This window comes from Taudactylus pleione, unplaced genomic scaffold (assembly GCF_031769625.1).
Source record: "Taudactylus pleione unplaced genomic scaffold, aTauple2 ptg000214l, whole genome shotgun sequence".
Taxonomy (NCBI): Eukaryota; Metazoa; Chordata; class Amphibia; order Anura; family Myobatrachidae; genus Taudactylus; species Taudactylus pleione.
The window spans coordinates 14,359,302-14,376,976 of record NW_028284616.1 but is presented as its reverse complement, the minus strand read 5'-3'; the positions used below and the strand labels follow the sequence as shown (position 1 = coordinate 14,376,976).

The 17,675-nt window shown below is 38.2% G+C and overlaps 1 protein-coding gene across 1 annotated transcript in view; it reads left to right on the top strand.

Moving 5' to 3' along the window:
- Positions 1 to 9,379, top strand: part of INSR (insulin receptor) — a 137,480-nt gene extending 128,101 nt beyond the window's left edge. The window contains exon 22 of the mRNA XM_088478470.1: positions 13 to 9,379. Coding sequence (XP_088334596.1) covers positions 13 to 340 — 328 coding nt within the window. The 3' untranslated portion in view covers positions 341 to 9,379. The remainder of the gene's footprint in view (positions 1 to 12) is intronic.
- The last annotated feature ends 8,296 nt before the right edge of the window (positions 9,380 to 17,675 follow it).

Here is a 17,675-nt window from a genome sequence, read left to right as displayed (position 1 = left end):
TATCTGTTACAGTCACAGTCTGATGCAGATGTGCTGGCAGTATAATCCCAAGATGCGGCCTACTTTCTTGGAGATCATCGATATGCTCAAGGATGACATCCATCCAAGTTTCCAGGAGTTGTCCTTCTACTACAGTGATGAAAATAAACCACCTGAAACAGATGATCTGGAGATAGATTTTGAAAATATGGAAAGCACCCCTCTCGACCCATCTTCCTGTTCACTTCGGGAAGAGGGACAACGAGGAAACCTCTATGAGGAACACATACCCTATACTCACATGAACGGGAGTAGGAAAAATGGACGCATTCTGTCTCTGCCGCGTTCCAGCCCATCCTAACATACAAAGCCCACCCATCTGAACATATAACTATCCTCCGTCAAATCTCAGGACAGAACTGTTACCCATGGCTAGAACATCAAACCGCTAACACCCTCTTCAGGTTTTGAATGTTTCATTGTCCCATCGGGTTCTTGACTTTATAGTCTTGTGTTTTTGTTTTTTTTTATTATTTTTGTTTTGTTTTTGACAGGCTGACTATAGGGCGAAACTGTGAACCTACATAGCAAGGGAGGAAACTCCATTCTACTCACCTACACTTTATTGCCTATTTATTTCCAGTGGCTTTTCACTAGCACGGTAAAGGTGTGCAATGCTTACAGGAGGATGAGGAGTAAATACATCTGGATTACTTTAAAGCACACACACAGCAAAACTTAATGAAACTCTTGCTCTTGAAGAAGGCAAAATTTAAAGCTATACCTTTATATGTATAATGGATTAAGGTTTAATGTAAACCTTGATGTTTGTGGAGCTGTCCAGTTTGAGAGAATTGGGAAAACGACTTGCAGAAATGAAGATATTCTTAAACAAGACCAGCAAGAAGTACCCCGAATGGAATGTTTTATATGGTGAAGTTCATGTACCTGACATGTTGCCCCACTTTTTAATCATTGTCCTGAACTGCTGAGTTTTCCCACCAGAAACATAACACTTGTTGAACGTCTACTTGATGCACAAACTATGCTCGTTTAATCATGTTCCCTCTGCAACAAAAGCATTTGAATTCCTGTTCTTCACCAAGTGGTTAAGGATCTCAAAGGTGATGGTGGGGCTAGTTTTGCTTGTAAAAGCTCAAACAAAACTTTTGGAATAGTCATTATTTTGTTTGTCAGGTACATTCTTAATCAGACCAAAAAGGGAGCAGTCTCTGGCCATCCACTTCTCTCCACATCACAACATAAATACTTGTGTACTATGAATTTTTTTTTTTTACTCAGCAACTGGGATTGGGCAAAGTAATTAATTTTTTTTATACCGATACTCCTACAATATACATTTTTTTTTTTAATGTAAAGATTTTTTTGGAGTAGTTATTTTCCCCATATCAGTCAGGGAGGTAACTAGTCACTAACCGTGCCTGTGGTTTCTGTAAAAGCTTTTTAAAATCGGGTTTCTTGCCTGGGATGCTTTCTATAACAATTACAACTAATATATAGAAGTTGCTTTTTTTCTCATATATATATATTTGATATACTTTTTAATAGGATCTTTGTTGGTTGTAAATTCCCTATTACAAGCTCTAATCAGTGGTCAATAGATTCTGATTTCAAAATCTAATTTAATCAAAAATAATTTTTATTTTGCTATTTTTATTTTTTGCCAAAACCTGCATCAGAAAAAAAAACATGGTTATTCCCATTAAACAATATGTGCAGTGTAACAAAAGGAATATCCAAGATTAATAAATAATCCCTTTAATTATTTAATAAATAATTTAATAATTTTTCTTTTATCTCTCCCCATTCTAAGTAACTTCATTACTGAACCATGTGCAATTGTAGCTTATGTAATAAACATCATTTTTATTGATATACAGTATAGATGACATTTTATCCACATAGTACAAGAGCTCAAAACCACTTCCTATAATATTGTGTATTAAGCCATGGTAGATTTGTATAATTCTCCCCTGTAAGATCTCAGTTTGGTGTAGTCAGTCATAATGAGTGTACCATGTATTACAACACATGACTTGCACCTATTTACCTGTTGATTTGTCTATGACCTCTCCATTCAGCTTTTCTTTGCTGCTCTGTATAAACTCATAATGTAGATCCTCCTATTGACCTATGTAATATCTCCCTGACCTATGTAATATCTCCCAGTTAACCTTTTGCTCCATCAATGTTTTCTTATGTGCCATTAGTTGTTGGTGTATATAACTTCTACATGTATATAACATGTACATATATCTTCTTTCATCCTAAAACTTTGAACCATATAATTACGTCCCGAGATAATAGAATACAAATTGTTCCTCTTATTATTTAGACATAACGGTATATTCTCTAGATCCATATACCACAATACAACCAATTTTATCCGTACATAATGATCCTATAGATGTTTCAGCCACAAACCTTTGTAACACTGGGGTTTATGTAATAGGTTCCAAGATTATGGAACCTACGAGATTTCAGCAAGTTTGCCACTAAATTTAAATCGGCAATCAGTTTTTAGGCCAGTTTTGCCCTATTAATGATAGCAGCAAAATTGCTGAAATTTCACCAGTTCCGTAATCCCGGAACCTATTACATGAACCCCTCTGTCCTATTATCTTGCTTTATCATTCATATTGAAATTTGTCAGGTGACTTCAACTGAATTCCATAATGAGGATATACTGATCGTCCGCAAAAGCTAAAAGGGGTTAGAATGAGCACAGTGCTGCCTCATATTTCTGTTGATGTCCATTACTTTTGGACCTTAATGATCCAACTACGGGTTGTGGCAAATCTTCCTGTATGCGTTCAGTTGAGGCATGCTGCTATAATACAGTTTTCCTGCTATTTGCAACATTTATCTAAATTTACAGAAATATTTTAATGTGCTGATATGTTAACTGAGAAACAACAGTTAATTTCCACTATATGGTTTCTATTACACATTTTCCAGATTATTGTGGGTTAACACTACCACCTTTGCTCCAAAAACTAGTTTACGGGACCGTATAAATGACATTGTAGCAGTTAATACACAAGGGGTAGTTTCAACTTTGCCTTCAAGCCATTCTCACCGCTCCTTGTTGGCACTCTTACTTACACCCTCATTTAAATGAATTGCTTCTCTGCTGAATTCCACTGTTCTGTGCCAGTCTTTTTATATGCAAGTCCCAATATTTCATAACCCCTGTCATACTATTTCACAGTGCCTACAAACTGTACTTCAAAGTCCTGATCTCTCCTTAGAATTTAACTCTTCCTGGCATATTGAAAGTTGGAAAAACACCCTTGTAATCTCTGAAGAAAAGAAAAAAAAAAAAGAAAAAATAATATAAAAATAAAACACTACATGATTAGTGAAAATGGGAGAAAAAAATACAAAAGTATATATTGGCAGGTTACTTTTTTGTAATTCAAGAGATTTTTCTTAAGAGAAAATTGTATTTATTTTAATATAATGAAGATCACTGTACAGACACTTAATTAGCGTTAATAGTAAAAAAATATATATATATATCTCATTTTTCTTTCTATGTGTATATATATATATATATATATATATATATATATATATATATGATAAGCGCATGTACATTTTTATTTTTATTAATGAATATGAGGCGCTGGAGGAGCGATTTTATTTTTAATCTGTGTTTTTGTTAGCACACTATCTACCTCAGTATATTGTAAATGGATAAAATTAACCCCTGCTGTGCTGGAAGGCAAGGGGTTATATTCTTGCACCTCAAGTTTTTCACAATAAAAACACCTCCTACCAGGTGGGGCTAAATAAAGAGTTAAAAAAATTGGTTTTGGCTGCGAGCACTCCACCATGTTGTAATAATGCCTTCTGTGATTTGGAAATCTTAACGACTATCTCATGTTTGGATGATTAGAATTATGCATTCGAATTAGACATATGTACAATTGTAATATATGATTTTGTGAAAAAAAAATATAGATATATTTCTAAAAGTGTATTTTGCAAATCCTAAATTTAGCGAAATTTTTTTTTTAAGGCAGTAGAGATCATCTCACTTCTAGTGACCAGTATAGTATAAAGCATTTGCTCTGATCATTAAGCACATTTGGAAAGTTAATGTGAAAGAGATATTGTCTGGCTGTGTGTTTTCATTACAGAAAGTTTCTATTTGTTTACTTCAAACAGCACCACCGATTAGTCCACCATGAGTTTTAATAATCTTATTGGTGGTTGTATTGTATTTCGGTGTTCTTTTTGAGTGAACACAGTAAAGATAAAAACTGATATTCCTGTTTTGGTTTTTTTAGGTTTTTTGCCAGACTCTTGAGGCAGTTTTTAACCCTCCTAGTGTCAATTAGAATAACGTTTTTAAAAAGTGTCGACAATGGTGCACATACAAAAACAGACTTTGTAGAGATATGCTTCATGTGGAATCAAAAGTATGCATTCCATAGTTAGTTGCTAAAGAAGAGATTGTGCATACATATAGCTATATTGGCTCAATATGTCCCCAAACACTAACTGAAACTTAAAAGGAGATATTGGACTATATTTACAATTTGCATTAAAATTTGCCTATTTCATGAAACGTGAAATTAATTTTTGTGCTGATTTTTAGTGTTACCTTTGAATTTTGGGTATAATAAAATAAAAATCTAACATTATATGAATTTAACAACCTAAATACTGATGTACTGTACACTGTATTCACAAATTTGGGGCTTAAGTCTGTTAAGTGTAGCTGCATCCAAGTTTTTATTTTTTTTTATTTTGATACCAGACAGGTACAAACTTTTGCTCTTTCACAAACGCCATCTTTCTGTGCTAACCCATGCACATCGTCTGAAATTGAGCCGGCCGCATCTACACAAATCAAGGCATATGGCATGGCCAAAACTCTATGCCTCAGCTGTGTTTTGCTTCATAAATTACTGCCACAATGTTTTAATGAAAAAGTAACATTCTGAACACCCTTTTGGAGAGAACTCCAATTTTGTAAATTTGACCCATACCAGAACCTTATATGATCTAAAAACATTTCCCATTTTAATGAGCCAATTAGTCAAATTAAATAGCCCTTCAGGTTGAAGTATATTTATTATAGGTAATAATGTTCATTCTTAGCTACTAAACCTTTAACTGAGTGCTGCTCTTCAGGGGTGAGTTTGAACATGAAGGCACTTTTTTTTTATTGTAGATCACCCAAGATGCTGCACTCCCACCCCTTCTTTTAAAAAGTAAGCGTATCTTTTCCCACTAATTTGTGAAATCATAAAAAGTATTACAAGTTTAATTTTGTTTTCACTTTTCCCGGCTTTGTCCATAACATCTAAATGGAAATGAAAAGGCAGAATTGCATTTGTGTCAACAAAGCCAAACAAAAAAATTCCCGTAATCTAAATCTACATCATTTCATATTTTCAGGACTAATTGCAGATTTAAAAGGAGTGAATTACAATCCAGGTTCTTAAGATCTCTCCAATAGTACGTACGTTACATGTTTCACACTAGTGTACAATTTTTGCAAATTTGATTCATCCAACTGAGATCATTTTAGGATTTCCTGATAATCGGAGTTAAAGTACTATCTTGGAAACCACTATGGTGATTCGATCTTGTGAGGAATAAATGTTTATCATATACTGTTTATGAGAAATGTACACTACAGGGCTATAAATTAGCCCTGCAGAAGTATTTTAATTATAAGTACTCTGATAGTCAGGATTTTGTGGTTGAAATTTTTACATGATGAAGTGAGTAGTCGAGAATTGTGAGAAGCAGAGGATTTTTTTTTTTTGTTACATCCAGCAGTTCCATTATGTGATTGGCCCCTTCGGTGCTAACGAGGGTCTTAGTGCAAAGAACAGCAAAACATTAAAAGGAAAGTATCATTGTATTTTCTGTCTTTTATTTTCCCCCGGACAGCCATGGTCCTGCTTTCAGTTCAAGAGATGAGGACTTATTGAAATTTGTATTCTCTAGTCACCTTTGCTTGGAGAATTCTGTAATTAACCTGCGGATCCATTTTGGTTATTTGATCGCAGCTGTCCAATCTGGTAAATGTTTCTGAGGAGACAAGATTTCAGTCTCCTCATTGCATCTCAGGAACAAGTAGGGGGAGCCAGTGATACAACCTTTATCATTTTGCTACTTTGGGGGAAAGCAATTCAATAAAATACAAGTTATTTTCCCTTTAAAGACACTTTTAAGCACACAGTTACGATTATTAGCTGTGAGTTAGGATTTGGTTCTCCTTTTTCGTGTTTTGTTATAAAGATATCTGGTTCTTGTGTTTTTTTTTTTTTTCTTAATACATGCCGTATATCTTGTTGAGCTCTGCTCCCTAAATCTGTGAGTGCACCGGGGCAAGTATGGGACGGGTTAGGGTATTGCATGAGCTAAATCCTGATGCCTCCATTGGAATGAATGAATACACTTTGCCAAGCAGCAGTACTTCCATGGATTGTCACTTCATGCCACTCACTATAGGGAAGGTGATCTCTCAATGACTGTTATGAGAAAGCATCACCATTTATATTTTGATAGAACACAAGCAAAAGAGAATGCTAATCATAACATTTTATATGTTGCTTGTTTTCAAAGTCACCAAGACAACAACTTCAGCAAACTTTATTGTTCCAGTTACAAACCACAATAATTTGGTGGCAGACGTGACAAGTGTTTCTGTTGCAGTACTGCTGCTTTGATTGCATATGTTACCCGGTGGCAACTTTCTTGCAGAGTTATGTTAAGTGCTTGTGTTGTTGCGGTATAATTAATGTGAATGTAATTATAATTATTTTTAAACATGTTTGCGCCGGTTGATATTAGCTTATTAGAAAAGAGTAAAAAAAAAAAAACCTCTTGGATCTTTAATCAAATCTACAACAAGGTGTTGCTACTTGTGCGTTTTCTGATGTCACCTCTAACTTGACACAGCTCTTTTTTGCTCTTATGAAAATAAAGCACTTGGCTGGTTTTTACCTATTCTCTGGTCTATCAACCTCTATTAATTGTTGTTCCTCTATAACAGACCTTTATTGTCGAACCAAGCCTTTTCTTCTCTGTAGACTCCAACGTTGTGTAAAGGTGGCTCCAGGCTATGCTCTTTTCCAAGGAGTGCACTGTATATTTGTGTGATTAATATTGATGTCAGCGTTTCTTTGTTTTTTCTTCTTTTCAGAACCTTTGTTATGTCCATGGAAGCCAGCAGAACTATGTCCAGTGCAATGTTGTGTTTTAATTAGCGGCTTCCCCTTCCTGTCATTAGTCTAAATATTTAAAGATGCACCTTACGGGAAATGTGTTGCTTTCTCCCTTTCTTCTGCCTCCCACCCAAACCATAGTTTGGTCTCCTTTCGGTATTCTTTGGCAGTAAAGACGCTACATCACTGTATGTATTTTAAAGGGAGCTGCCACTAACCCTGAACATTTTTTAAATTTCAAACTGTTTGTGTTCAACATGTGAGCAGAGATATCCTTTCATATTATTGACAGATTGAAGATATTGCTGTATTCATGTACTCAATACATTCTTAGATTTTTATGGCTCATTAGAACTTTTCATATCTGATTGACAGTGAATCAATGCATGTGTGGACACAAAATGACTATTGATCCACTTGATTGGGACAGACCGTAAATATGGTCTATCATGGTGTGAGGTCATCATACGAAAGTGGTAGTTGTTATTAAACCTAGCTGTTTGTGTCTGGCCAAATTTGGACATATCTCTAGACCAGTGGTTCTCAAACTCGGTCCTCAGGACTCCACACAGTTCACATTTTCCAGGTCACCCAGCAGGTGCACAGGTGTACTCATTACTCACTGACACATTTTATAAGATCCAAAGGTGAAGATAATTATTTCACTTATGATTCTGTGAGGAGACCTGGAAAACATGCACTGAGGACCGAGTTTGAGAAACTGTGCTCTAGACCAAACACTTGTTTCAGCTTATTAGATGGCCAGTTTTGCACATATATGAACAACTTTAGCATGGCCTATAAGGCTGGGCAATTAAGCAAATATTTTGATTAGCTGTTGTAATTATATTATATATATTACCTACCAATTTAACCCTTACATAAGTGCACATTATTCTATTCAACTCAGTAGATGGCATTGTGTACTCTCACTCAGTTCTCCACAAATCACCATTCACAAAGGCCAGTGCGGTAAATGTTGGGCAGATTAAATGGATATTCAGATTGTTGACATCTGGCCCTTTGGCAATAGATCACAATAAGCTACATGGATTGTGGATGACTGCACAATGAACTTATTCACATTTTCAGATCTGATGTTTGACATTGCATACATGCCAATATCTTGGCCAATTTGACAAACCATATCTGCCCGTGTGTGGCCAGCTTAGCCTCCTCAAATCTCTTGTTCAGTCTGTTTATTGTCCATTGTGCTGATTCATCATTACTGTTTCTTCTATGGTGTTGTCTATGTGCTGCTTCCAGTCCCAAGTACCCCAAAACATATGCTCTTCTTCAACGTATATTTTACTTGGATGTTAACTAGAAATCTATCTGCTTGTGAATGCTGGCTGTCGGCCTCATCTCACTCACTGCCTCCCCTAATTCTGCCTCTTTACTTACTCTTTTTATGTGATCTGTTTATGTGAATTAGATATTGGGAAATTTGTTCACTAACATGTTCAGTATCAAGAGCCTATGGACTTTGACATTGAATTAGTTACATTAAATAACTCTGCAATGTTCCTGCTAATTACACATTTTTAGTTCACTTTGTATTTAACCTTTTCACTATTTTGGTAGTAAAGGGGTTACTATTGTTTGCTGCTTTATGTATTGAACCCCTGAAAAATGCTGTTTTATGCTATTTCCCTCCCTACCTACTCCCATCAAATACCTCATTTTGACTTTTCCTAGGCTGCCACAGGAGGCATGTATGGTCTAACCTAGGGGTGGGCAATAAGCAGCCCCACCGGCTGTTGTAGAACTACACATGCCAGCATGCCCTGTCAGTTTTCTATTTGGCCATGCTAAAACAAGGCATGCTGGGATTTGTAAAACAGCTGGAGAGATGCTTATTGCCCACTCTAACTCCTCCCTGTCTGGCAGGGGAATAGTTAAAATTAAATTTAAGGATAATATATATATCTATGTGCCATGGTTTATGAGAAAGGAAATTTAAAAAATCCTAAACATAAATAATAAAATGAAAAGAAAAAAAATATAAAAAATTATTGAAAATGGGGAAAAAAAGCGGTTTATTTTTTCAATGTTTTCATATTAGAGCTAAAACCTTCATGTACAGAAAATATCTTTGACTATTAAAAGGAAACATGCGGAGTGTAAATTATTCAACAATTAACTGTTTATATAAAAAAATTATGAAATAAATTTATCCAAGAGTATTATCTTTTGATGTTGTTATTGCATGTATTATTGTCTAACACTCAATGCCCAATGGGAATGCCAAGTGCCTAATTTTATTTTTTAAACAAATTGCCGTACACATAGTTTCACATTTTTCTCTAGAATTCTTCATGTAATAGGAGCACATGCTGTACCGAGGGCCTGATTCAGACCCGGTCGCAAGCGCTGAGCGTTTGCAACCGGGTCGATGGTGGCGTCGTATGCATGCGCAAGACCCGGCTAGCGATGGGCACTCCATCGCTCCGGGTCTCGCAACAAAGGGGGCGAGCTGTCGATGTTGAGTGACAGCTCGCCCCATTTGGTGGGCGGGCCGGGGGGGGGGAGGGGGGGTGGCTGCCCAAACGGAGGCGTTCCCATGAGAACGCCTGCCGTTTGGGGGTGGCCCCACTGACATCACAAGTGATGTCAGCAGAAAACTTCCGGCTCTGTTAGAGCCGAAAGCTCTCTGGGACTTGTGATGGGCGAGACCATACCACAAGGGTCTCGTCGCAAGCCCGATGTTCGCGATGGTCTGGACCATCGCGACCATCATCCTGGCCACTCGCAATAGCTGTGGGTGGTCACCCACAGCTATGCAAGAGGCCACTCCAAAAAAAAAAAAAGCCCGGCCCTGATTCAGAGCGAGCGGCTCTGAATCAGGCCCGATTGCGATGCATCCACTGTGCTTGATGGGTTTTGTGAGGTTATTGCAGTGATACTTTGGTCTCTGCAAACATGGCATTAAGTAGTAAAACCAAATACAGGTTGAGTGTCCCATATCCAAAATGCTTGGGACCAGGGGTATTTTGAATATTGGAATATTCCGTATTTTGGAATATTAGCATACCATATTGAAATATCTTGGGAATGGCACCCAAATCTAAACACTGAATGCATTTATGTTTTATATACACCTTATACACACAGCCTGCAGATAATTTTATAAATTTTCGGTAATTTTGTGGCTCAAACAAAGTTTGTGTATATACATGAAATTCATTTATGTTTCAAATACACAGAACCTGAAGGTAATTTTATACAATAATTTTGTGCCTTAAATAAAGTTTGTTTACATTGAACCATCAAAAAGCAAAGGTTTCACTATCTCAGTCATGCTAAAAATATTCAGTTTTACGGAATATTTGGATATGGGAGAATCGATCTCTACATTTACATTGGTCTAATTTGTCCAAAGGACATTGTGCTAGAATGCTTACGTTTCCTTCAGAAGCAAATTTGCAATTCTAAGATGTACAACAATGCTTCATAAAGGGCAAGAGGTTATAGCAAAACATCTTTCAGACGAGCATACAAAAGTACGAAACAACATACTAGGGAAAACTTACTCCTATCAAAACCCAAACCTCAAGAAAAAAATAAAATTAGATAGTTGGGCACTTTCTATACTGATTTGGTGTCAGATCAAGAACATCTTGCAGAAACATTGGGAAGTACTCTGAACTGATAAAGATCAAGCCCAAGCTCTAGGCAATAGATTCTATGAGTTGAGGAAGATCAAAGACACATTGGTTACCAGCCACCTATAACCTGAGAAAATTTCAACCTAATTTAATACATGATCATACAAATATAGCATACAGTCAGGTGCATAAATATTGGGACATTGACAGAATTTTCATATTTTGGCCTCTATTCACCACCACAATGGCTTTGAAATGAAACAAACAAGATGTGCTTTAACTGCAGACTTTCAGATTTAATTTGAGGGTAATTACATCCAAATCAGGTGAACGGTGTAGGAATTACAACGGTTTCTATATGTGCCTCCCAGAAATGTTTACAAAGTGTCCTGTTTGGGTAACCAAACGACACTTTTAGCATTGTGGGCAGGACTTTAGATGCGTTTAGCCCCTGGTATTTTTGAGCGAGACAACCGCAATATTTAATGGGCACCTGGAACACTTGAATTCCCCCCCCCCAGGAATCTTCTACCACTTAGGCCGGTATCCAATTATCCCCAATGGCGGCACTTATCGGGGATTTTGTTTCGCCTGCCTCAGGCAGATTCAATCAAATCTGTGTTAAGAAGCAATTTTTTTCTCGATTGCGGCAATGAAAATACATAGGTCCGTGACTTTTCGCAGATCTTATGTGTTTTAGTTAGAAAAACAAAGTTTTCAGACTTAAAAAAAATGGGGTTTATTTGGATACCACGAAAAAAAAATAATTGGATACTTGCCTTAAAGTGCTTATGTGGCAAAAAGCTATATAGCTTAAACCAAGAACGAAAATTCTAGAACACGTGGGTACAGTACCATTTGAAAGGCACAAAAGGATCTAACAACATTTAGACCACTAACATCGATGGCCAGACATTTCTGTATATCTCATCAATATGATCCGTGAGGCCTGAAAGCTTTCGGCATGGAATAAGTCTCAATAGGAACAAACGGTGGTGATGTGGATAAGAACAATGACAATAAGTGTTTCTGTAACAGCATGAAAAGATATATATAGGGCAAAATTTACTAAGCAGCGGGTTCTAAATCCCCATGGTTTTACAACATGCTGATTTACCAAGGCCCAAACCGCCACAAAACTACAGAGAAAGCCCACTTTAGAATACAAATTAAATATCAAAGCACCATCAATATTTTAGACTAAAGAAGGAATTGAAAGAAACCCCATATTTATCAAGCAGCATTTTTGAAACCCGTCTAAACAATAGACCTGCCCAGTGCCTAAAGTGGGCCGGAACAGGGCGGAACTGCGTTTCGTCATTTGTATTTGGAGGGGGAACATGTTCCGCCTCTGCCGGCCCAGCTTCCATTTCTCTTACTGCAGTGCTGCTGCAGATGCCACGCTGTACAATGTGCTTCCCACATCAAAAGATGTGGCAGGCAGGCGGCGCTGCAGTGACTGATTTGGCCCAGCCCCACCTCCTGCTCCTATGGCACCGACCAGCACTGGGTGGAAGAAACCAAGTGACATCACTGGGGGATATATGATTCCTTCCCGTGATGCACAGATGGAGAGGAGCTGCGAGGAGGAGGAGGATGCATGCAGACACAGATGGTGTTTGTGTTGTGTGACTGCAAACACTGCACAAGTGCTCCAGAACCCGGCAGGTGACACTGGATAGCACAGGACTCCAGGCTGTGACCAGTCACCGGATACAAGTTATTTTATTAAGGTGAGTTGCTGTGAGGGCCACTGATGGGGTGAGCTGTGGAGGGAATCAGCTGGCGTGAGCTGCTGGAGGGACACAGGTTGGTTGAGCTGGAGAGATGTGGGAAGATTATGCTGAAAAGATGTGCAGGGGTGACGCTGGTGAGACCTATGAGGGGATGATACTGAAGGGTTGCAGGAGGGTTGGAGCTGAAGAGACACAAGGGTAGTTGTTTATTGGAGAGACACGGGTGGTTGGCACTGAAGAGCCACAGTGGGAGTTGGTGTTGAGGAGTTGCAAGGAGGGTTGGTGTCCAAGAGACAAAGTGGGGATGGTGCTGGTGAGATGCAAGGGGGGTTGGTGTTCAAAAGATGCAGGGGGATGACTATTGTGAGACATAGGAAGATGATGCTGAAGAGACGCTGGTGGGATGGCACTAGAGAGATGAAGGGGAGGATGACACCGGTGATACACAGGAAGATGGTGCTGAAGAGACACAAGGGGGTGTTGGAGTTACGCAGGGTGGATGACGCTGGTGAGACATCAGAGGAAGCTGGAGAGATGCAGGGGGGGTGAGGGGGGAGAGTCGTAGTAGAATGGTGTCTCTCCAGGATGTTTGTTCAGGGAAGTTCACATTTTGCCTTGCTCCAAAACTTCTATTACTATGTATTATGTGGCCGAACCTCTGTTGTATGTAGATAACATATTCCTGCGCCAACAGGTAGCTTCCGTACCACATTATCTCCTACCTGTATACTAAATAGTGGCTAAAGACACTGCTTCAGGAGGCTCAACTTCTTCAGAGGTCCCCCGTTGCAGAGAAACCACCATATTCTGTGGGTACTGAAAGAGTCATGGGATACATAGGGATTGCAACAAAAAAAAAAAAAAGGGACACCCAATTGACAAAGACTTGGGGACCCCATAAAAAAAACTCATTGCTAGTGATAGAAAAATAATTAAGTGTGACACTGAACACTTTTTTTTTTCTTTTTAAGTGACCCAACATTGTAGTCTCAATGGTAGTGGTACTTATCCCAGCAATATTGATATTTTACCTTTCTCTTGCACTTCCCTTATTTGTATTTCCAATATGTATTTCAGCACCAATATATGTACAGTATATAGCCAGGGGTTATATATATATTTTTTTTTAATTGCCCTGAACAGCCCTAGTTGCTCCTCTGGCAAGGTACAATCTCATAGTAGCTCAGATTAAAGTTTTGGGCTGGAGCATCATCGGTGGGGGAGAGGAGTTCCACCACCTCTTTAGGACCACTTTAAGCCCTGGACCTGCCTGTGGCAGGAGAGTTTGGGTGAAACACTGCACAGATCATTATGAGCAGTGCAAGCTTCATTATGTTTAAAATGTAGAAATAGTTTGAAATACAAAAAAGTGTGGGGTGCCCCTCCAAATCCATAACCAGCCCTGGACCCCTGAGCATGGTCTGGTATTGGATTTCCCCTATTTTCCAATAACCAGCACCAGGCTGAACGGGCGATAACGCTATAGCAGGAGGACGTACAGCGTGTGATCCCCCTGACATAATGTAAACTGGCCTGCCCTTAAATAACGGGGTCCCCTCTACCAAGGGACAACCAGCTTGGCTTTTTCTCACACCCTTGGTGGCGGTGGGAGCAGGGGGTAACCGTAATTAGTTATTAATATTGTTTTTTGATATCTCTATTCAATATAATATTGAACTCTATATGGTCTAATTATTTTATAGATCTAATTTATGTTGCTCACACAAGATGAGGAGATCATTTACTTTTAGAAGTGTCATCACTTCGTTATCAATGATACAGCACATGTAAAAACATGGCTATCTGGGTTAAAGCTCTATACCCCAAGAAATTGTACATATATACTTGACACGCTATTTTCAAACATAAGTAAAATACGGTCAGTTACCAAAAATGAAGTTACAAATACCATATAGAGTAATTGACTCTATAGAATCCTGTATTAGAATGGAATCCTAATCTCTTACACAACAGTAAACAGCACCAAAAAAAACCAAAGTACCAGGAGAATATTGGTTACTTTCAATAAATAAACAACCAAAATGATCTACAACTTAAACAAAATATACCATTGTTAACTATTAACGATTTTCTGTCGGATTTTTTAAAGTGTAATGAACGATTTTTTTGAACTACAAATGATTTTTGCATATTCCCTTAATGAAAATCGTTCAGTTGGTCAGTCTGACTGAACTACAAACTACAAACATGAACGCGCATGAACGATAATCGTTCATCATTTTAACTCAGAAAGTGAACGATTTTTACAACGATTGAACCATAAATGATATCGTTAATGATAATCATTCAAAAAATCGTGTGTGTATGCACCTTATCAAATAAGAAATGGTGCTGCGCTTATAAATTTTACATGTGATTAATTCAATATAAAATTGCCATAGCTGAATTAAAACAGAGGACACACTTGTATATATATATATATATATATATAAAAAAAAAAAATGCATCAATTTTATTCTCAATAACAGTACCATTTTATATTCAATAAGAAATATAACCCAGGCGCTTAGAGAGTAAAAAATCCTACCAGTCTCAATATGGTTGAATGAGGCAGTCACCCTCACAAATAGCAAACGTATACAGTAAATATAGGAAGCAACCATAGGGTCTGGAGGTGCCTATTAATACACTCAAATCAATTACTTTAAAAAATAGAAAAAACATTTATTAAACAACGTTCAGACAAATAGAAAATCAGTCGTTAACATAGAAAGCTATATAAAGGAAACAAAAATAAGAATACTAATAGTACTTGCATTATAAGTAATTGAAATGACAGCATACAAGTGATCTCAGAGTATGGACAAAAAATAGATACTTTGTTATTTCCAAAGAAATGGTAATATAGTCTCTGTCCCAATCTATTTTGTATCAATTTACAAGCGCATATGCCTGTATAATGAAATTAAAGTATTCCTCAGCAAATGATTTACCTGCAGATTCCTATCTTCTATTACAATGGAAAGTAGTTAAGGCTAAATGATATATGTGCCTTATGTCCAGGTTATGATGCATTAAACCCAACCAGCGAGGAGGAATTGTTGCCAGTGAAAGCCGCTCAGAGATAGCGTGGAACTACGTATTTAACTGATTGTATACTGTATGTGCCTTATATCCAGGTTGTTAGGTACTCAACCCGACCTGTGGGGAGAAATTATAGCCAGGGAAAACCACTCAGGAATAACATGGAACAGCGTGTTCAGCGGTGATGACAATCCTTACTTTAAGTATATTTACAGCTCAAGCTGTTAAAGAGCTCTGGCAGGCACGATGATGAAAGAAGCTGCGTCCATGTTTAGCTGGTAGGCAGGCTCTACCCGTATTGGGGGAGCCATCGAGTGTGACTCTCTAAAGTCCGTTTAGCTGGATATGAACCGGCAGGCAATCACCACATGCAGTGTGAGATTCAATAGTTAGGACAGGTATTTTCCGTGAGATCACAATGAAACATGTAGAGAGCACCATTTTATATTCAATATTATTGTAGTCACATTAGATAGGTGAATTGATAAAAAAAATGTGCATGTGAAAAATACTATACTAAAGGCGACAGACCTTTGAATTAAAAGGGTTAGTAAAAGCACCAGGAAAAGGAAACCAGTGTGGCTTACAAAACAGGTATCAACTAGTGTGAAATTAAAAAAGAAATATAACTCAGACTCAAATAATAACGACACAGAGGTGTATCTTGCCAGAAGGAAGGAGGCTAACAAGGTGATAGGGCGTGCAAAGGCAGAAACTGAGAAGAAAATGGCCCAGTCAGTAGATGAAGGAAGCAAAATGTTTTTTAAGTATATAAGTGAAAGGAGGAAGTCAAATGGAGGAATAATAAGACTTAAGACAGAGAGTGAATACATGATCGAGGGAGACAAAGAAATAGCATATCATCTAAATAATTATTTTTGTTCAGTATTCACTAGAGAAAAAGAGGGGAAGGGGCCACAGTTAGGTTGCAGATGCATTCATAAAAATGAAGTACATGAAAGCACATTTACAGAGGAGAGGGTCCTAACAGAACTCTCAAAACTGAAAGTGGATAAATCATTGGGGCCAGATGGGATACATCCAAGGATACCAAAAGAGCTTAAAAGGGTGCTGGTAACACCATTAACAGAATTATTCAACCGGTCACTAGCTACTGAAGTGATTCCAGAGGACTGGAAAAGAGCAAATGTAATACCACTGTACAAAAGTAGAAGTAAAGAAGAAGCAAGTAACTACAGACCAGTAACTTACATCAGTAGTGGGAAAAATAATGGAGACACTATTAAAAGAAAGAGTGGTGGAATATCTCAAATCCAACAATTTACAGGATCCCAAACAGCATAGATTTACTCAGGGGAGATCATGCCCCACTTTTCCGCTCGCCCCGGCCAGGTTTGTTTCTTAGCCAGCTATTGTCGTGAGCTTTGAAGCTTCACGCAGAAGCAAAACCAGTTAGAGATCCAATTTACAAGTGGTCATTTGCTGTTTTAACCAGACTGAACTACCACACCCGCTGCTGGCCGTTTACTACCTTCCTCACGACATTAGCTGGATAAGAAGTGAACCTGGCCGGATGAGCTGAAAACTTGTGTACATGTGCTCAATATTCCATCCATTGCTAACTACATTGGCCTCCACTAACAACAGCGGATGGACTCTCACCACAGCTGACAGGCGCAGACTTCTGCAGGTGAGAGAGGACCTATGTAGGCTACTATGAGCATATTTGCTATTGAATGTTAAAAAGCCTCAGCATATTACACTTGGAGTGCTATAAATACAAGCTGCATAAACAGGATAAGGCTATTATATAGCCTAGTACTCGCAACAACTTGAGACATTGTATCACAATTGTATCATCAGGCTAAAGGCGCATATCCACTACACAATATCGATCCATGAGCGATATCGTGTAGCGTGTCCCCGGCCGTGGTGTGCTTAATGTCCTTAATGACATTGAGCACACACTGAACGATATCAATCACGATATAATTCAGTGACATCACCGTACTTGCAGATACTGACAATATCGTCAGGTTGCCCTGCAAGTATGGGTGATGTGTGACGTCAACGACCAGCGGGAGCGCGCATCGCTGGTAGTTGACGGCGTATCCACTGGCCGATATAATGGA